A 21654-nucleotide genomic window follows, 5' to 3' on the forward strand; every position below is an offset into this window, starting at 1 on the left:
TGGCAAGAAACGTTCTTTATCAGTGCACTACGGGACTAGGGGAGATATAGATAATATTTTCTTTAACCGAGCATGCGATGTTTGCACTGATATTTTCCCATGCATGAGACTCTTTTCGCTCTGTTGTTTCCGGTTTGTATATTCACTTTCCGATAACTTCTCCAGCTTAAAAATCTCCCTTACCTTTCTTCTGAGGAGACTTTCTTTTTTACTCAGGCATGTCGGCATTACTTGAATCTTCTAGGAGGGCAAACTGTATTTACGCAGTCATAGGCCCTACCTCGCAGTCCTGGGAATGGGAATTGTCTACATCCTAAAATCAGGATTTTTACATTAACGGACCGAACTTCCTTCCACCCGCTTCTACCACATCTCGGACCTTAGTTATGTGCTTCCTCTGCTACTTTGTAGGATCCTAAACGCTCCCTGCGATGGACAAATTTTAATTCTGCCTGGAACTGTGAAAAGGCTATTTTACTACATCTGCTTCGCGCATTTCTCCACTCTGCATCTACGTTTGGGTTCGGCCACTTTAGATCCCTTGCAACGGATTGCACGGAATGCGTGGATTCTGACAAGTTCGAGCCCTCTATAGAATTAAAACCGAGTTATCTCTTTAAACTAGAATACAGTCGTATGATGATGAATAAGTTTAAAAATTGGAAAGCAATCTAAGCCCACATACTTTTGAGTTGTCTCATGTTTATTAACATCACCTAAAATGCACAGACTATTTATACTGATATATGTTTTAAATATACTCGCTAACTTTATTTTATTGTTTTAATGCAGCATAACGAAGCTTGTACAAAATTTCCCACGGCTGGCACAAACCAAGTGTGAGCTGCTAAGGTTTGCAACAATCGAAAGTATACTTACGTATGTAGATATGTACTAACAGAGGTGTGCTTTTAAGTAGAGTTTGTTATCAAACACGGTTTAATTAAGCGGATGTCACATTATTTGAGTACTTAAAATTTAACAACAATTCGGACGAGATTGTAAGTTTCTGATATCAAATTGCTGATGACGTAAGTTAAACAACAAAGTCATAAAATTACTATAATGCAATAAACATGTTAATAAGAAAGCAATTCCAAAAGGTTGAATACATTTATGAACTGTCTTAAGATGTAGTCCTAGTCACACTTCGAAGTTCAATCCCAGTTTTTTCTCTTTCGTGCTCTCTGGCTAGATTGAACAGTCTGGATGTAAGATGGGACAATCAGTGTGATCTTGGAAAAAAGTCAGGGAGTTTTGAAGGATGGGGAAGGGGCAGGGTTTGAAAGCGTGTTCTCTATTAAGTCCGGCTACAAGCTCGCGTCTGCTTTCAAGCAACCGAATGGCTCTATATATAACTAATTTGTAACCAACTCCTTGTAAGGTTAGTGTGCTGGGCTAGGAACAAATAAACTTCCAATAAAAAACTAACCCAAACATCGGATTACAGGTCTATAGGAGAGGTGATGGATGGGACAAGACGTAAAGGCAATCGGGCCTTGCTAGCCAAAGATTTGGTCGTGGTGTTGGTTTTGCTGTGGAAAAGAGACTTCGGCGCCTGGTGCAGCGAGCGAGTCGCTGCGATTCACATCAACTTGGTGTACGTGGATAAGTATGATCTCTGGGATATGTCATAGGAGTTCGTCAAATAAAGTCAAACTTCTTTTTTAATACACTGTAATGATTACAAGGCACTTACTAAACTAGTAATTGAGCACGACCCTCATTGCAATGACTTAGCATTTACAAGCACCTAAGCTTATGTATGTGTATTAGACTAGGTCGATTTATTAACCGATATCGCGCAATCGACTTTTCGATAGGATTTGGGCTCAGGAAATAAAGTTCCACTACGCATACCCAAAAAAATAATTTTGGAGCCTGCGAAAAAAAAAAATGGGGAAAGGGTAAATTTTTCGACCAAAACACTCCCCAAAACCTTAAAAATATTTTTTTTTCAAAAAACTGTTATCGCCAACGTTTTTACAACAGTTTTTTGAAAAAAAAAAAAATATTTTTTGGATTTTGGGGAGTGTTTTGGTCGATAAATTGACCCTTTCGCCATTTCTTTTCGCAGGCTCGATTAACTTTCTCTGTTAACTTTCGTCCATACAAATCGACCCAGGTTAATGTGTATACAAGCTTTTTAAGCAGATTAGCAGGTGATCTTTAAATTTTCAAGAGGTTTTATTTTGTTTGTTTAATGTTAAAAGGCAGCACCGCGACATCGCTTACAGCTTTTGATAAAGCTTAAAAATACCAGGCACTTAATCAAATGTTGCGTGAGAGCAGAGCGAAATTCTTATCAATTAGTGCAATTTACGGGACCAACCTCCAGCTTTTCCAGGTGAGGAACATTAACAACATAATATATCTGGTTAGGTACTTTACCAAGCTTGTTAAGCTTTGATAACACGCTCCAAAACTGCAAAACGATGGCTATTAAATGCAGAAAATATTACCGTCGAATTATCGTCTTGTTATCGCCGAGTTATTGGTCTATTATCGACGGGTTGCAGATGTGTATTCGATTTTTTATTGACTTTTTATTGTATCTGTTTCTTAATAAAACGACCGAAATTAATAAATCGATATATTTTCGACACAAGGTCGATAACTTTTTGATAACAAGTCTATAACTTTTGGATAACTATTTGATAACATATCAATAACTTTTCGATAATGAATCGTTAACTTTTCAATAAAAAATCTACAACACGCCGTTAATACTCCGATAACTTTTTGATACAAAATGGATAACTTTGCTAGTATATATCGATAACTTTTTCATACATTTTCGATAAAAAATCCATTATTTTTCGACAACTTTTCGATAAACAATCGATAAGTGTTTGATAATAAATCGACATTTTTTCGATAAAAAACCAATAAATCTTCGATAAAAAATTTTTGTTATCGAAGGCAAATTTATATACATTTCGATAACCGATCGGTAACTCGTTTGTATCTAGGGGATAACACATTTATAACAAACCGATAACTCGTCGCTAATGAAACGTTTCCACTTTGATAAAAAAAATTTTGCTATGAGTTCTAATATTTCCTGTCCCATATTTTCTTTTTCCCTTTCCTTTCCCTCCCCTTTTCTTTTCTTTCCTCTCTTTTTTTTTCTTGCCCTATCCTCCCTTAATTTTCTGTCAAACCTGGAGGCAGTCACGCAAAGCAACCTCCGAGCTAGTGCTTATCGGATGCAGAACACAACAGGACTAACTGCGCTGAAAATTATATGTATTTAACCCTCATTCGTACTGATGCGTCCAGCTAGACCTTCTTGAACTTTATTCTCTAAGTATTTCTATGAACGGTGAACAGTTTATATTTTAACGCTTCTTGATATCCCTTGTTATATATTTTAGCGTAATTTTTTTGATGCATATATTTAAAAAAAATTGTATAAATAGTTATCATATTGACTAATGACTCTAGCCAGACCTTTACGAAGATAGCGTAGTCTATTAATTACTGTTGGGTAGTTTAACTAAAACTCGAGAACGGGTTGACCGATTTGGCTAAATTTGGTTTCGAACTATTTTTGGAAGTCCATGAAAGGTTTCAAAGGTCAGTAAATATGATAAAAATGTTAGGAACTAGCCGACTCAGTAAACTTCGTATCGCCTCAGAATGTATTTATGAAAAGGAATTCCTGTTCCATACTCTCGCTAAAACTCAAAATCTGCTTGATCGATTTTTATAATTTTTTTTGTTCCGCTCGTTATGGTTCAAGGATGGTTTAGAAGAAAAAAATCGGAAAAAATTACAGTATAGCGCCCCTTATTTTAAAATATATATAAAATTTAAATTCGCTTTTTCTCCGCAATTATTTGAAACAGCTATTCAATATACTATATACAGATGCATGAGGAAATTTAGGTGAGGAGTGGAAGTGGGAGTAGGAACGCGAATGGGAATGGGAGTAGAAGAGGGTGTGAGATTGGGAACGGGAGTGGGTAGTAGGATTGGAAACGGGGTTGGGAGTGTGAATGGTAGCGAGGCAAATGTAATAGGGGATGAGCAAGAATAAGAAGGTAATGGAATATTAAGTAGAAGAGATTGGTAAAGAGAGTGAGGAGGGCAGTAGAAGTTTGAGTCTTGAATGTATGAAAACTAATTTTCGGGCAAAATAAAGTCTGCCGGGTACACTAGGGTTATATATGTATGTTTAAGTTCATAAAAACAAACCTAATGAAATTGTGTACACGCAAATATTTCTAGTAAAAATGGACGGGATCGGTTAAGGACCACGGCAACTTAGATATAAAACAAGTTTAAAAGTGTCGTAGACTAGAATAATAAGCTATAACTTAGCAAAAAATAGTTTTGAATCAATGATATTTCACTTATCAAGTTTTATTGTACGAGGAAATGGGGAGAAATTTTTTTAAACGGGCGGTGCCACGTGTTATGTAGAAAAGTAATTTATCTGAAATGAAATATACAATTGAAGCTCACGATGAGTATATAATGTTCGGTTACACCCGAACTTAGACACCTTTACTTGTTTTTTCATTCCATTTAGTTCATTTAGTGACTCATTAGCCGTGTTTTTTTACACGCGTATACGTTTCGTTTGCGCGTAAAAAAACGCTTATCCTCGCTTAGATAATGCTTAGGAGACCCATCTAGCGGCAGTGGTTAAACAACTACCTACAGCACAGGGTGTGCCGAAAAGCGGAGACACAACCCTCTGTTGTATTTCTGTGGATAACATATAGCTGAATCAGTTGTGATAAATAGTGGACGCGCATAGAATACATAGAATTAGTGCAGAGGGTGAAACATAGACACATATTTCAGATACATCTGAGTATAATTCGTTTTGAAATTTAGTAGTACTAATTTTATGCGTAGCAATTTCAGAGGTGTATTTAAAATTTGGCGCTTAGCAGTCCATATAAAGTTTAAGCGTAAACGTATATAGATGTGAAAAAAACAGCTATTATTACAAGGACTCTTTCCTGACAATTTGTTATAATCTAAGTAATCAATACATCATCCTTCCAAAGACTTTACTTGACTCTGCGCCACGTATACTTGTCCCTCCTCGAACTCCAAAGTATTTTGATGTCACTTCTACCGGAATGCATGTAATTTTTGTTCCAAATGTGAGCCAAATCGGACATCATAGGTCGCTTTATATTCATGTATGTATTATGTGTCCCAAATATGAGCCAAATCGGACAACAAATACGATTTTTTTGAATATCTCGATCCTTGCGCCACCTAGCGGCGATTTTTTCATAGGTCGCTTTCTATTCATGTATGTATTATGTGTTACAAATATGTACCAAATCGGACCACAAATACGATTTTTTTAAATATTTCGATCCATGTGCCACCTCTCGGAGTTTTTTTCTTATTATTGCATTTTCATCGGGTTCTGAACTATATTCCAAGTTTCAAGCTCGTAGCTTATCGGCAAGTTACTTAAATTTCAATTAAAAAATTCGTGCCGACCAGCCAGCAGGCCGGCCTGTCAAGTCAAGGTAAATAAAACCGTTTAAAAAACTGAAGTTCCCACAAAATGGGGTTAAAGTTTCTTTTGGGTCCAGCCAGGCACGTTGGTACTCTATATGATAAAACGTATCCGTAAAATTACTGTTAAATTAATTAATAAATGGCTACGACTATTTTAGAACTACCTACTACTAAACCAGTTAAGTATGCGTTCAAAAGTCTGCAAAGGGGCCCTATTTCCATTGAGTAGGACATCGCAATCTGGACAGAATTATAACTATGATACTTGTATATACTTCACTTTTATAACAAATTCATATCCAATCGAAAAAAAAAAAAAAATTTGTAAGCGGATATTCAAGGACCCACTGTGTCGGTTATGCGATATTCATAAAAGTGTTGCGATATTTTGGACTTCATACGACGACATATTTAAATATGCCAAGATAAAGTCAAACGCTTGGAAGCAGCAACAGTTGCTTTGTCCATGACTGGTGACTGACACGTCATTGCCATTTCTTGTCAATACTTTTCTTATTCAACTCTTAAGATTTTTTAAGCTTTTTGTATCTATTATGGTTATGTATAAATAGTAGACTGGTCGTTAAAAATTAAATCTCTTGAAAGGTGATAACTGCACCTATTCTCTTTTAATGCGAAAACATTAGAAATTTTTAGCTTTTTTTATCATTTCTACTAAAAAATTTACCTACGCCATGTTGTTCTGTATGCAAAAAATTCTAGTATTTTCCAATCAAAAGGCGACAGAGGAGTGACTTAAGAAATTTTAAAGACCAATTTAATATATTGTGACGAATATTAGTGACACTAAGTGATACTCACATCACTAATCTGATACTAAGTAAATAAAGCCACAACAACAATAAAGCAAGCAGTCACTTGTATCTACATAAACGAATCAATCATTATGTGTACACATATGTACGTACACGCAGCGGAGAGAAACGCACAAACACATGCATATGTATATCTTATCTGCACAAAAGTAGGAAATCATTTGTGCAAGTATCACTCACATATACACGCGCATATGAGAAGCTATAACGTGCATCTGTAGTTATAGCTGGTAATTTTACAGCTGGTAACTAAGTTAAATCTAGAAATGCCTAGAAGTATGCGAACGAGGAAATCGAAGAGTATAAAAGAGCGCAGGCTGAGCAATCATGGAATCAGTTTGATTTAAGCACGCTATCTATTGCAGTTTAGTGATTCGAACGTTAGCAGAAGGTTGCAAATAAGCGGAATTGTCCTAAATTCGTTACAATATGTTACTACTGTAACTACATATATAGCTCGTTAAGTATGTAACTAGTATTCTAGTAACGGGTATGCATATTTATTATGAATTGCATTACTATCTTTACTTTATTCTGTGTACGTTCTACATTTGTTGATTTTTTATTGTGTGTGCTTTACTATTTTAAACATTTCAGTTATTTGAAGCATTCTACAGACAATCAATTTCGTTGTATTCTTTACAGAACCTGATTTTACTCAGCTGTTCGATATTTTGCCACTATACATACAGAATTCATAATTTTCCAACCAACTTATTTGCTAAACAATATTGGCTTTAGTGTCTTACCGGCTGACTGATTGACCGTCATGGTAGAATATATAAGCCGGTAGTTGAAGCTTTGTTGTTGCGCTAAAATGGTCAAACTTGTTTTCAGATTTCTTTGATTACTTTGAAATATGTATGTATATGTACTTAGATATGTATGTATGCATACTTTGGTAAAAACCATCAATTCTTTGAGACTTAGAATATCCGTGTGCAGCTTTGATCAATTTTTTTTTTAAATGAATTTAAAAAAGAACCAGGGATCGTATACCTATAAGTGGTGGTAATACAAAATTTTTCTTCTGCCTTCCATTTTTTTTATCCCTTCCTTGCCGAGCAAAAATTAATTTGTCTACAAATATGAGGTTTTCTTCAACCAAAAATTTAAAATTTTTTCAATGATACATAATTTTAAATCAATACCTTTAATTTTTCTAGTTTCAGATAGCAGCGGATATGCAAAGGACAGCCACACAAAAACGAACCTACCAAAACAAATTGGAGGGGCTATGTAGGCTATCAATGCTTAGCATTACGGGAGCCCCGAAAACAACTCCGACGGCTGCACCGTGTGCCATTCTGCGTATTCCACCTGTAGACCTGGTGGCATAGAACAAAGCGTTAACAACTTCAAGACGAACATACTACCTGATTCCCTATCTGCGCTTCGAAGCGGCTCTTAGAGCTACAAGAAATGTGGATGGTTGGCGCAATGGAGCCCAAATCGCGGACGAGGCGATACAAGTGTACACTGATGGTTCCAAAGTAGTGGAAAATGGAGGTTCTGCGGTATAATGTGCTAGTCCGAAAATAAACAGATCTCACAAGCTGTCAGATCACTGTACCCTTTTTTCAGACGGAAGTTGTAGAAAAAGTGGTAGAAACACTGAAGCATAAATTTAAGCCGCGGCAACTTTTATATTGGCAGCTAAGCAGCAAATAATGCAATAATCCTTGTATAGCACAGCATCTAAACGTTTGTTAGAGTGTAAGGACTCCCTGGAAAGAATCGGGATAGGTAGACGCATACATCTATATTGGGTCCCAGGGCATAAGTGAATAGATGGGAATGAAAAAGTGGATAATCTAACCAAAAAGGGCGCATACTTCAAAGCTTGCTCTTTAGACGTCCCAAGATTAGGAGAAGGTGAGAGTTGCACATGATCGACCAATGCGTAGGTCTTACAATCTAGACTCATGACGGGTATTATGATAGGACACTGCCTTCTGCCATCACATGTATTTAAATTAAGCTTGGTCAGTGATAGGAGATGTAGGAAGTTCTGGTTGGAGAGAGAAACGATCGAGCACATTTTGTGATCTGCGCTTGCCAGGCTAAGTCTCCTCGGATCTCGTGTTTGATAAGGTTTTTTAAATTGGTAGTTAAACAAAAAATCTTGTAACCCTACGACTCTTTCAGTCTATGCGAGGTCCTCACTAGAGATTTACGCCGATCAATATATCGGCGGCGGCGACGTAGCACTATTATATACCGGCGGCGGCGGTAAGGTTTTCTGAGTATGTATTTAAGGAAATCAACGTTTTGGCGATTTCGAAAAGATCCGGGGTTTTTGCCTCAAAGTCTCAAGGATCGTTCAAAAAATGTCAGGAGCAGCTCCTTGCGGAGGGACTGTTCTTCATTCACTTAAATTTAAGTACTTAAAATGGTCACACGTTTGTCTGCATGTTTCGTACAAAGCGTAGTTTCACCGAGGGAGATGTTGTGGTCTAACTCCTAATACTCGTTGCAGACACGATTTCTTTAAATTATTTGCGGCCCCTTGCTGGTCACGCACAAAGGCGACTTAGGGTTGCTACTAATGGTCTTTTAATACTCATTACTCTCATGGCATAGTTTTAACGATTAGCACCAACGCTGGCCTATTGTTGATCGCGGCAAAGGGCGCCTTTAGTTTTTTCAGATGTTTTAAGAGCTGTAACTCCCTCGCTTAATTCATACAAATAGACAACAGTGGCTAATTCTTTGTAGTTCTAAAAATAGAACGAAAGCAAAAACAATACCAGTTTCATTGAAACCGCCTTACCAACAAGCATAACTTTAACACATGATTACATACAAAGTATGTACTATGCAAAAAGAATAAAATATGCAAGGAAGGCAATTGGGATAAAGTTTACAACACTAAGGCATTACGTGGCTGAATGCGATTGTAACACTTCGACCATCGTAGGAATGCGGATTCAAATCCCACTCCCCGAAGAAAAGGCTTTGAAGAGATTTACAAGGTACTTATAATCGAAACAGCTGTCGCCTTGTCCGTCCTGATGTCACGTTATTAAATAAATTATTTTTGAATTGGCGTTATATATGTATGTATGTAGATATATTTTATTTTTTAAAATCTAGCCTTCAACAATATCAAAAATGAATGCCAACGAATAGTACAAATTTTGTACATTTGGACGAATGGTCCCAATATTGCTTACAAAAAGCTGACGAAGCTCACAGGATCAACCTATCGACCTTCTGCGTCAAGGAAGAATTCTTAGTGAAGGACAAGCCCAGAAGTGGCCGCCCAAAGAGATCAGCAGACGCCAAGATGGAGAATAGAATAATTTTATATCACTAATTATGCAAAACCGATCCATGTCAACGAGAAATGTTGCCAAAATAGCCAAAAACACACTTGTGCAAGTCACACGAATCAAGCGGAAAAGTGCTATTAAAACGTACAAAACAAAATCCAAAACGAAGTAACAAACAGACGTCAAAATGCATTTCTCTTGCACGTAAACTCTATGAGACCAAATTGGTAAAAAAAAAATTTTGCGTGATTATGGATGACGAAACGTATCTGAAAATGGACCTGAGAACATTGCCAGTTACACAGTTCTACTGCTTACGTCTGGAGAAGACATTCCTGATTCGGGAGAAATCACCCAAATAGAAAAATTTGGCAGAAAGGTTCCGATTTGGCAAGCTATTTGTGAATGCGGACATAAATCCACGCCGTGCCTTACGATGGGAACCATCAACGCAGAATTTTACGTGAATACGTCGTCATAATGGTCCAACTATATTTTGGCGGATTTGCTGGAGGCAAATTACGCACCCAAAAATGGCTCGAAAACAACGATGTAAATGATGTTAGAAACTTGAATCCATCCAACGTGCCTGATTTGCGGCCATTTGAGCGATATTGGGCTCTGAGGAAAGCAAAGCTTTTGAAAATAAGGAAACCAACAATAACCGTTACGAAAGTACAAAAACTGTGGCGAACGTTGTCGCTAAAAGTGAGTAAAACCGTTGTACAAAACTTGATGTTGGGTCTCTCCAGAAAAGTTCAGTCATATGAACAGCAAAGAGTAAATTGATAAAATTTTGATATTAATATTGTAGCGAATATTAGTATTTCGGTTCATCAGCAAAGCAAGCTACCACACATACATGTAACAGCTGTTCGCGAAAAGTCTAGACCTTAGGAGATATATGCGAACGAGGCAACAGAGAGTATAAAAGCAGCGCAAGCTGGGGAATATGGAATCAATTTGATTTAAACACGCTATTAGTGAAGTACGCGATAATTGTAATTGTGAAGTACTACTGCCACAGTAAAGTTTTAAATAAAGACCATTTTACCATACTGAATATTGGATTTATTTATTCCACAGTTCCGCGATTCGAACGTGAACAGAAGCTGCATAATAATCAGAAATTCCAAGAGTTCGTTACAATATGTATTTGTTTGCTAATTAAAATAAAAGTAAAAATAAGTAACTGTTTGGGCATTTTTTTAATTTGCAGCACTTTCTGTACAAGCCTTAATATAAAATCGGTGACACATCTGTTACCCGTCGATAACAAACCGATGGCTCGACGATAATAATGAGTTATCGATAATAAATCGACAGTAAAACCATAATTTAATTAAAAACATTCGTTTTTTAGACGTACACAACGAACTTCCTGAGTACTTACTACTCACGGCTTTTTCTGATAGGGAAACTGAAAACATATATAGAAAAAAAATCTGCAAAAATGTTTAAACCAACCTAAAACTACACCGTAATTGTTAAAAGCTTATTACTGTCAAGCTTTCAAATCAGCTGACGCCATGTTGCACAATGAAGTATCCTAAAAAAAGCTTTAAAGTTTACAACCCTCATTTGAATGCTTTTTTGCTTGAAGTTTATTTACAAAGAGCTGTGTATTAGTGTTTATACAAAAGTGCGAGGAATATTACTTCGTGCATTCAACTTCCTATTATATTATCTAAAAATATTAAAAAAATAAATACAAAAATACCAAAACAAATAATTGATTAAAAGAGAATAATTTCAAAATAGATGGAATAGCAACAAATAAAACAAGAATAAAGTTGGTAATATGGAAAACATATTTTAGCCAGAATTGCTTATCGATTTTTCGATTGCGTGTGTAAAAAGTAAGGAGCCGTTTGTGTAGTCCTGCGACAAAGCGCTGCTCAAAACGTCAATCTTCTAAAGATTATAATTATGCTTATGCGTAATTTTATATTTCGCTCCAATTATTTGCAATCGCGTACACCACATTTTTTATTATGACGACATTTAACCTTACGCCAATATCATAAATTGCGATGCGGTTTTTTTAAGAATCCAACAACAACAAAATCTCCTGCAACAACATCTACAACAAAAAGTGGTAATGGTGCATATTGTCGTTGCAATAAATTGAATAACATACAGCAACAACAATCAATTGAAGAAGTTCAACCACTTTTAAATGGTGGCTATGAATCAATTTGTAATACGAAAAGAATTCAAAGAGATCAACACCCGGCGCATATTACAATTGACATTGGCGATGATGATAATGATGAAGACAGTTTGAAATATGCTAATCAGGTGCATCAGAAGAGGTGCAGGAGAGAATACAAACAACAAGAACATAAGCATTTAAATTGTGGAGGAAATACGAAGTTAAAGCAGAAAATTCGTGTGATTCTTACAATTTGCACAACAACAACAGCTGTCACAATAATGCTCTGGTATTACTTTGGTTGTATGGGTGGACTGGCGATATTGCTTGCGGCTTTATTTGCAGTTATGTTGGTTATATTACGTTGGCGTTGGTTTTACATTGCTGCTGTAACGTGTAAACGTGATTTGACGTAAGGAAATAATATTTTCTCTAAAAAAAACCTCTAGAGCAGCTTAATAATCAAAACGCTAATGCGAAATTATCTGTAGAACTACCTATAGATAAAGTCCGTAGTTAGTTCTCCTCTTTCTTTTCATATCTCATATTGACAATATCCGCAGATGTTGTTGTTGGTATACTCCATTGTCGAAGCATAGGTGTGATAGCACCGTGACTTGTGATGAAGTCCGTAAGTTCTTTCACTGAAGATTTTAGTTCGAGAAGAAAACTCATACATTTACTAATAAGGCTATAAAGACCTTGAAACTTCAGAATCATCCAAATTGTGCCATAGCAATTTCGTTGCCCTAATAGTATATTCTTTGATTTTCTTCAGGAGATGAGCCCGAGGTAATATTGCAGATCTGTACGCCTCGTTTATTTTCGCTTCAGAATCTTTCTTATTCATTTCATCACAAGAATAATTCCTTCAATACTGCTTTGCCCCAAAAATAGGCAAAATGAGACATTAAGATGACATGTGCCATTTTGACATCAGCAAAATTCCGATTTCTTGTCTATTTTAGACTATCCTGCTCTGTAGCAGTATGTCTGTTCTCTGTGTCATTGACCTCTGCCTGGAATACACTGCAAGAATGGGGACAATGATAGACGGGCAAGATGTTTTGGGTATAGCCCAGCCCGAGTTCACTTTCCCATTTTTGAAGGATGTCTTTTGTTTTGTGGTTGGAAAGAAGTGGAACTGCAATTATATAGTCAATGTTCGACATAAGGTCAGTTTTGGTGCACGATAGTCGTCTATGTCATGAAATACCATGGACTCTCCTTAGTCGGCTGATTCCTAAATTTTGCATTTTCTCATGAGAGTATTCACCCATTCAGAACTTGTTGTTGTGTTAACTGTGACCACTCACAAATTTCCATCAAAGCCATCTAACGGGAGTTAAATGAAACTAGCTGATTCAACAGAGGTGCACCAGAGAAATTGATGATAGAGGCATAGGTGGGGACACATCGCATGCAGGACATAAATTACGTATGTCAGGATTGATTCTGAACAAGTAAGAGTTTAAATTGTTACAGTATGCAGGAAAAAGATGGACCAAGGTCTGTCTCTTCTCTTGGTAGTTTGCTTTCTTCTTATGCAAGTGTAGGATAGTGTATATTGAAAACGGGATTAACCGGGCTCGAAGGCGTTTACCGATTCTATGTGGATTTTTCCACTTCCTTTATCACTCTTAGAAGCGGGCTAGATCACGCAGTTGTTTATTAGGGTGTCCAGATTTGTGACAATTGACCAAAAACTGCATTTGGTATGCTCTTTAATGTTGACTCTTTTACCTCACTATGTCGATGGTGTTCAGGGGTCATAAGAAGACATCCCGCGGCAAGTCCGAGTGCACCACTTTGGCAGGCCTGCAGCCTTTTCCAGTGTATGTTTTTAAGAGCAGGCGACCAAACTGTTTATTCTAGAAACTAATAGCTCCCTCTAGTGGGAAAGGGAAATTTGATATGTAGAAATTAAGCAGAAGCGGGGATAGGACACCACCCTGTTCGGAACTTGTTACTCAGGTTCAGCACAAAAAATTAACCATAAGAAACCTCGCTTCACTATGCAGAAAAGTGTACGCCGCAAGGGAGTTCCCCCTCCCTTTTTTTTCTGGGTTGTGGTAGTGATTCATCTTCTAGTGAACTCCGATGTCAGTGGCTACCGAGTGACTGACCATAAAGATAAACTGGAAGCCCTGCTTATGGGGACCGTTGTAGACACCTTGCATGATATTTTTTAGGGTCGTCTAGACTGTGTGCCACAGCCATCGCTGTACGACAGCCATCGCAGCCATATCTATGACCTCTTCCCAAATGTAATATGGAATGCTTGTCTGATTGAATGAACTGTTAGCAGCTAGCATTCGATGGCACAAAGAAATGGTGGGTGTACATCAGGCGGTGTACTTAAAAAAATACCCACATTTGCACTGAACATTATGCTGAATAAACATCCAGCAAATTTCGCTTGAAAGATGGCTCACGTCCTGCATTGATCAGGTTTTGGGATATGAGTTTTTGGATTTCGGGTTCTCCAGCATTTTTACTAGCTTCGACTTTTTTCTCAGACACGAGAGGTTTCTATAAGTCATAATTGCCGCTTGTACGAGCTTTAAAACCTAAATTTCCTGGTTGGATGGAACACTTCAGCGTATGTGAAAGTTTCCACAATTCGGCATATTGTTGATGGTATTCGATAAAAAGCATTCCTGCAAGTTCTGGGAAGTTGCATCGATTTTGATGGTCTTTTGCTTGATATTGATTCTATAGATTCCGAAATAGAGCACCATTAATGCCCGACCATCCCAGGAAGGATATGATATGACCTTCTAGGTCGTTCAATCCCTCCTTTCGTGAGGAACTTGTGGTCGCCGAAACCTCGCCTGCTTAATGAATAGGATTCGCTACCGGTAGGTGAGGTTGACAATTGGGTTGGAGAAGCTATGAATTGCGCTGGCAACTTCTTGAAGGTGTTGCGCTATACAACCTCTCGTTCATTATCGATTTCTTCGAACTTTTTTAATATTAGTATCCCGTCGGTTAGAGCTCATAGCAATGTCCCGTGGTAACAGTCACGCGGATCTCTTGGTGAATCATTATTAAAAATTATATTTTGCAATGAATTTGGGGCTTACGCATTCAGTATTGGTACCGATGTCTATACCAGTGGTGCTTCGTTCAGAGCTTCAGAAAACAATTCGGTGTTCACCTACATATCGTGTGAGCGCAGCGACATACATTCAGTAAAGCTAGCAGTAATCAGTTTTAGCTTGTACTTGAAGCAGTAAACATCTCATGGGTGAGTTCTATGCTCAAACATGTTAACACATACTACCACAAAGAAGTGGCATTTGTATTCGAAGCTCTGCCGGCTTTGTGCATCACTGATCTATACAATCACGTGGCCATCTTTTTTAGCGAGTATCTGATGTAATTTCTATCGATTTGCGTTTTTTCAGAGCACTTTGGGCTTATATAAAACTACTGCTACTCATAAAGAGATATGAACGAAAGAACTTTTCAGTAGCTGATATATTTCAAATGAATGTGAAAAGACATCCCGATAAAGTAGCAATACTAAGCGAAGCACAATCTTGGACATTTCGACAATTGAATGACTTTTCGAATCGTATTGCGGCTTTATTCCATAATCACGGTTATAGGAAAGGTCATGTGGTAGGTCTTATGTTGGAAAATCGTGCAGAGTTTGTTGGAATTTGGTTGGGCCTCTCAAAACTTGGCGTCGTAACGTCACTCATCAATACCAGCTTGAAGGGGAATTCGTTACTTCATAGCATAAATGTTGCGAAATGTGCAGCTTTAATATATGGTGAAACTTTCTGTGATGTAATCGAAAGTGTTTCTGTAGAAATTTCTGCGAAGTTATATCAATTCAATAATGAAAAGAATCAAACGGTACAAGCAGGGACTATAGATTTGAAAACTTTGCTGGATACATCCTCCAATCATGGTAAATTACCAACAACAGCGCATTATCCAAATCATCACGATAAATTGATGTACATTTATACTTCGGGAACAACCGGTTTACCAAAGGCAGCAGTCATTTCTCATTCACGGTACGTTTTAAAGAATAAGTATTATATAAAATATAGAAAATTTGAGTTTTGACCAAATAAAATGTTAAATCATGGACATCAGTTGAAGAGTTTACCCTTGTGGGGGAACCAAGTGAAAACTTTATTGCAAACTTTCGAACGAAGAAGACCGAATTGCTCCGAAGAGCATATTTTATTGCCAAATTCAACAATCCCTAGGACAGGAAATGAGCGTCAAGCGATACACTATATAAGGTCACATACTGGCCATTCCTGCTACCCACGGTACAGTTTTTCGACCATGATGGGGTTGCGCAAGCGATACACGTGTGCGTATTGCTTTCTTTAAAGTTATCACCACTCAGGAATATATAAACTCGGTATTTTGTTCGCCTTTTACTACCGGTATATCTACCGTGGGCATATTTTAACCCTTACCTGCAGGGGGATCTACAAATACAGTTTGAAATATTCATTGAATGGAAACAGTTCTAAGTGATTACATTAAAGACGACGGCTACAGACCACAACCACAAGAAAGCAATGCCAATCATGAACTATTTGATTATATTGAAGGCACAGTCACAAAAACTTTGGATGACATAATATTTAAAAAAAAATATTAATAATATTATCAGTTTTTTACTTCCATTTTAATTTAAATTGACGAAATAGAAAGGACGCCACCAGATGTCGCTTGCCAAAAAAATGTATGTAATCTAGCGACAGCGGCATTCGTCCTGCTGTTTTTAAAGCCAAAAACAAAGACCCTCAAACTTCCTGAACCTTTGGGGCGTGTCTTTATCGCTACAACAACAACAACAACGACCCCCACAAGCATATGTGTAAAAATAATTTGCCATAAGTCGTTTTGAAGCCGCCGTCGTGAATGTAATCAGGCCTAATGTCGACGAAATTTTTGCACTGTAGCAGTGAATGCAGATCCACTATCAGCTCGAAAAGGATAATCTCAAATTTTATCCTAATTTATTACTAATGCACTTAGTTATATCATCTTTGAGTCTTGGATTGAACATATTTTCCTTAATTTCATGAATGAAGGCAGAACTATATAGCGCAATGACTTCTATGATGACCGTGGATATCCACGGCGGCATTTTTTGGCAGTTCTGAGTGCGGTGTTTTGATAGGCCTGCAGTTTCCTCCAGTGTATTTCTTTTAGGCTCGGCGAACATATTGGCGACGCATAGCATACAAGCGGTCAGCCAAATGCGTTATTGGTGCTGCCGGCAAGCGGCTTGAGGGTTTTGTTGCGTGTCTGGACTTAAAGTACAATTGCGGCTGCATGGTCGCCGAAATTTAGATCCTGACGCCCGCTAATAGGGTACATGTTGTAAGCATTGTGCGAGACGCCAGTACCAAAATAAATCCTGCCAAGGCCAGTTTGATTTTATTCATAAGTTGTACTATTTTCAAAAAACTTCTCCAACTTAGATGAATTACATACGCGATATTATGGTCAGTAAGCTGAAAAGGAAATAAAACTTCAATGGTCATGTAAAACACTGTAACCCTCCTCTTCCCTATCTTCTTTCATATCTAGGTGGCCTCAAGTAAAATATGATGTTATGACAGCACTTTTAACTGTATATAGTCAAGCACAATTCAGGTTTACACCTCCAAAGTATTGACATGGGTTCGGCACCACAGATTCCTTATATATTATATATTCTCGGTCAATTCTGTGACAACTTAGATATTTAAGGGAGCTGCTTCATTCCGAGATCATTGACACCCTTTGACACTTAAGATGGGTGCATCGGTTCAAATTGCTCGAGTTCAAATCAGTGGTATCTCAATGATCCTTTTTTACCTTACTTATTCGATTTCAAAATAACAACACAATTTTATTTACCGTGAATATTAAAATTTTTAATGTTTCCACCAAGGCGAATTCAATACCAGGAGATGTTATGGCATCAGCCGATTGCTTCTTCTTGATAATTTCCAAGCAACGCCTTGGGATCAAAAGATGCCAGTTAATTGAAATCAGTACACATTTTTTTGTACATTGAATTGGGTTGAGTTCGCTTTGCCATGACCTTGTATAGATTTGCCTTGATTCCATCGTCCTCATTTCATTGCAGTAATACCGCTCCACCTTTTTGTATCTTATTTATTTATTTATTTATTCATATTATAGTCTAGGACAATCAGAACCTCCTTACAGACTATTTACAAATGTATCTTAACTAAGAAATAATAAATAGTCAAATTACTTCATTCAGTAGCAGTTTAAACCTAAATTTATTTAATGAGTACAGCAAATTAAACTCCCTCATTGTCCTAGCAATTGGAAAATTAAAAGCATAAATCGTTCCAAATCTATCTAACCAGAAAAAATCGTGGTATCGAAGGGTTCGCGATGGTACATTGAACGGTATGCGTTCTAAAAGACAGGGCGAGTCAACCGTCCCATTGATAATTTTAATATATAAAAAACACGTGTCACAACATTTTCGGCCGCGATGGACTCCTAAACTACTGAACCGATTTTGAATTTGTTTTGCACCCCGTGTGTAGTTTGATCTAGCTTGAGACATAGGATAGGTTATATCTGAGTATATAGTCGCAATATTATTTTATTGCAATTTTTTTTATTTGTTTATACGTAATAATAAAATGTTACGTATACGCAGTGGCACTCATAGTTTCAGGTGGTACGGATATACTTCCGTGTAATTGTTTGGTGTTTAATTAAACAACCTGCTTATCAATAAAAAATATTATATCGAATGATATCAAGTATAGAACATCACCAGGCCCGCCGAGAGGGTGGGGGGTTTCTGAAGGGGCCCGTGATTTAGAGGTACTATGACATTTTTTTTAATTCAGGAGAGTCTTTAGTTGTGTAGAGGAAAATTTTCATACCCCTGGGTGACTAGGGTCTCGAGATATAGGCCAAAACGTGGGCCAGTGAATGCCTAGACAGTGTTTATACAATATGGATATCAAATGTAAGCTGTTGATGAGTGCTTTAGTACAGAGTAATATATTATCCAGAGGCGGACTGGGCCTGGGATTAGGACTAGGACTGGGACGGAGACTCGGAGTGGGACTGGGACTGGAATAAAATACATACCACCCTCTGGGACAGGCAATAAGGGATGCAGAAGAATGAGAAGAAATTGAAAGAAGAGAAAAGAGAGAAGGAGATTGAGAAAGAAATAGAATGAGACGAAGATGAAGATAGATGAAGCGAAAAAGACGGAGGGAGGAGTGAATAAAAGGATTAGGAAAAAGTGAAGAGGAGGAGAGGACAGAGTCAGACAGAAAAAGCTTATTAAAATGTATGCAGATAGGCCAAATTTAGGGCAGGACAACGTCTGCCGGGTCTTCTAGTATCATATAAAAATAAGTGATAGAATTGATCTTCTACTAACTAATGGTTTCAGGTTAATTAAAAGACACCTAGAATTGTATGTTGCAACAGGATCCTGAAAACGCAAAGACCGGATCGCAAAAATATTTTTTGAATACGCTCAAGCCGGTCTATATGGCAAGCATGGAACGGTCTCCAAATGAATACATCATATTCTAACTTAGACCGCACTAGCGTCGTAAATAAAAGTTTTAGAGTATAAGGGTAACTAAAATCCATACTGGAACGACGAATAAACGCGAGTGTGGAATAAGACTTCGCAATGACAAAATTAATATGACTGTGAAATAGAAACTTTGGATCAAAGACCACCAAGATCTGATATTTCATCAACAACCCTCAGCGTAGAATCTCCAATATGATAAGAAGCAGACAGAACATTTCGAGTTTTAGCAAAAGATAATATTAAAACATTTACTTATATTTATTATTCGCAGGTACATCTTCATAGCAGCTGGCATTCATTACACATTAAATTTCAAAAACACAGATATATACTACACTCCTCTACCGCTGTACCATACAGCTGGTGGCATTATGAGCATTGGACAATCACTACTTTTTGGGTCAACTGTAGCTATACGGAAAAAATTTTCGGCATCTGGATATTTTTCCGATTGTATACGTTATAACTGCACGGTAAGGCGCCAATGATTTGTTTTTTTTTCATTTGCGAAGTCGTTAAAATTCTGCTTTGCTTTCAGATTGCACAATATATAGGTGAAATGGCGCGTTACATATTAAATACGCCACAAACTGAATACGATCGTAAACATAAACTTCGTATGATATTTGGTAATGGCCTACGTCCCGATATCTGGACGCGTTTCATTAAACGTTTCAACATACCAAAGGTGGGCGAGTTCTATGGCGCCACAGAGGGCAATGCCAATATTATGAATAACGACAATACCACCGGTGCTGTGGGATTTATTTCACGTATATTTCCACAAATTTATCCAATTTCGATAATAAAAGCCGACACAGAAACAGGCGTACCTATACGTGGCGCGGATGGATTGTGTAAGTGCTGTGAACCTGGAGAAGCAGGAGTATTCATTGGTAAAATTATTAAGGGCAATCCTTCAGGTGAATTTCTGGGTTATGCTGACAAGAATGCTTCAAGAAAAAAAGTGGTGCATGATGTTTTTCGTAAAGGAGATATGGCATTTCTGTCTGGCGATCTTTTGACTTCCGATGAGAGGGGTTATCTTTATTTTGTAGATCGTACGGGAGATACATTTCGTTGGAAGGGTGAAAATGTGTCTACTTGTGAAGTAGAACCTTTGATAAGCAGTGTGGCTTGTTACAAAGCTACAGTCGTGTATGGTGTACCGATACCACATACTGAGGGACGTGCTGGTATGGCTGCCATATATGATCCAGAACGACAAGTAGATGTGGATCGCTTGGCGCATGATATATGTTCCGTATTACCACCATATGCCAGGCCACAATTTATAAGATTTTTAAATAAAGTTGACATCACTGGCACATACAAATTACGTAAGGTAGATCTGCAGAAAGAAGGTTTTAACCCAAGTGTTATTCAGGATCAGCTATTTTATCGTACATCTTCTGGAAAGTATGAACTGCTCACAAGTGAAATCTTCGAGTGGATAAATAATGGCAACATAAAATTTTAAAGAAAGAGTCTCGTTTACATATAGCAGATAAAATATAATATTTTATAACTAGCGGAAATTTTTATTGAATTTTACGAATAATCATTTATTATAATAATTTTGTGTCGAATTCCATTTTGTTTTTGTAGTGAAAATATAAGCGCAGTGATCATTTTAATCAAACAATCAGCTTCCATGCTCGTATTTATCCTTGAGTAGTTTGATTTGCGATTTGCCATCAACGAATTTTAGTCGCCAGGAAACCTCGATCAAGATCGAAATACTTCCGTACTCTTATTCACTCATTTATGGTGATATATGTGCGAATTTTCTAAGCAGCTCTCATTAGGGGCCTTATTCTCTATTGCGACACGAACGTTCTCTTCTCTTCAGCGACGAATCGTTCGCTGTTTGTATTATGTCAACCCATAAAACTTGATTCTTACGTAAAATTAACGCAAGAAATAAGAATTACCTATGACGAGTTTTCTCCAAAACAAAGAAAATACGTATCATGGTGAGACGAAAATAAATTTTGTCTAGCCCGCATGGAGCAATTCTCATATAATTTGAAAACTTTGTGCCGAATCACAATTCCATTGCTCCAGTAACCTACGCTCATCAGCAAGATTACTGATAAAGCGCAGAGCCGTTGAAGTCGGTAGCAGACCAATGAGAGCACATAGTATTTTGGATTCAATCTGTCTAACACCTTTCCATGTAAAAATATTTTAGCCACTCTTGCCTGGGCCACTTTAAATAATCATAAATTACATTTTAGCGACAGGGTCACTTGCAAAGTAGGGGCTTTGATGAGGACGTTTACTCCAAATCCCGCATCAAAGTTCTGGCAG

General features: G+C 37.4%; 2 protein-coding genes across 9 annotated transcripts in view; one reads left to right on the top strand and one right to left on the bottom strand.

Annotated features, from left to right (window-relative positions):
- Positions 1-21654, bottom strand: part of LOC137250425 (rac guanine nucleotide exchange factor JJ) — a 215473-nt gene that overhangs the window by 63755 nt on the left and 130064 nt on the right. The gene's annotated exons all lie outside the window — the stretch shown is intronic.
- LOC137250423 (long-chain fatty acid transport protein 4-like) lies at positions 6731-20986 on the top strand. Of its 3 annotated transcripts, none has more exons than XM_067783196.1 (4): positions 6731-6796; positions 15173-15793; positions 19613-19814; positions 19880-20986. In XM_067783196.1, the coding sequence occupies exons 2-4, from the start codon at positions 15255-15257 to the stop codon at positions 20819-20821; spliced, it is 1683 nt and encodes a 560-aa protein (XP_067639297.1). In that variant the 5' UTR covers positions 6731-6796; positions 15173-15254; the 3' UTR covers positions 20822-20986. The 3 variants fall into 3 exon arrangements, with proteins under 3 accessions (XP_067639297.1, XP_067639295.1, XP_067639296.1); XM_067783194.1 differs by lacking the exon at positions 6731-6796 and adding an exon at positions 11616-12174; XM_067783195.1 differs by lacking the exon at positions 6731-6796 and adding an exon at positions 12184-15012.

This window comes from Eurosta solidaginis, chromosome 4 (genome assembly GCF_040869045.1).
Source record: "Eurosta solidaginis isolate ZX-2024a chromosome 4, ASM4086904v1, whole genome shotgun sequence".
Classification (NCBI taxonomy): Eukaryota; Metazoa; Arthropoda; class Insecta; order Diptera; family Tephritidae; genus Eurosta; species Eurosta solidaginis.

Excerpts from the sequence above, each read along its gene's own strand:
- LOC137250423 (XM_067783194.1), top strand. The coding sequence starts at position 12,044 with ATGCTCTGGTATTACTTTGGTTGTATGGGTGGACTGGCGATATTGCTT. Across the intron at positions 15,794-19,612 it reads GCAGTCATTTCTCATTCACG|GTACATCTTCATAGCAGCTG; the intron begins GTACGTTTTAAA and ends TATTATTCGCAG. Across the intron at positions 19,815-19,879 it reads GTATACGTTATAACTGCACG|ATTGCACAATATATAGGTGA; the intron begins GTAAGGCGCCAA and ends CTTTGCTTTCAG.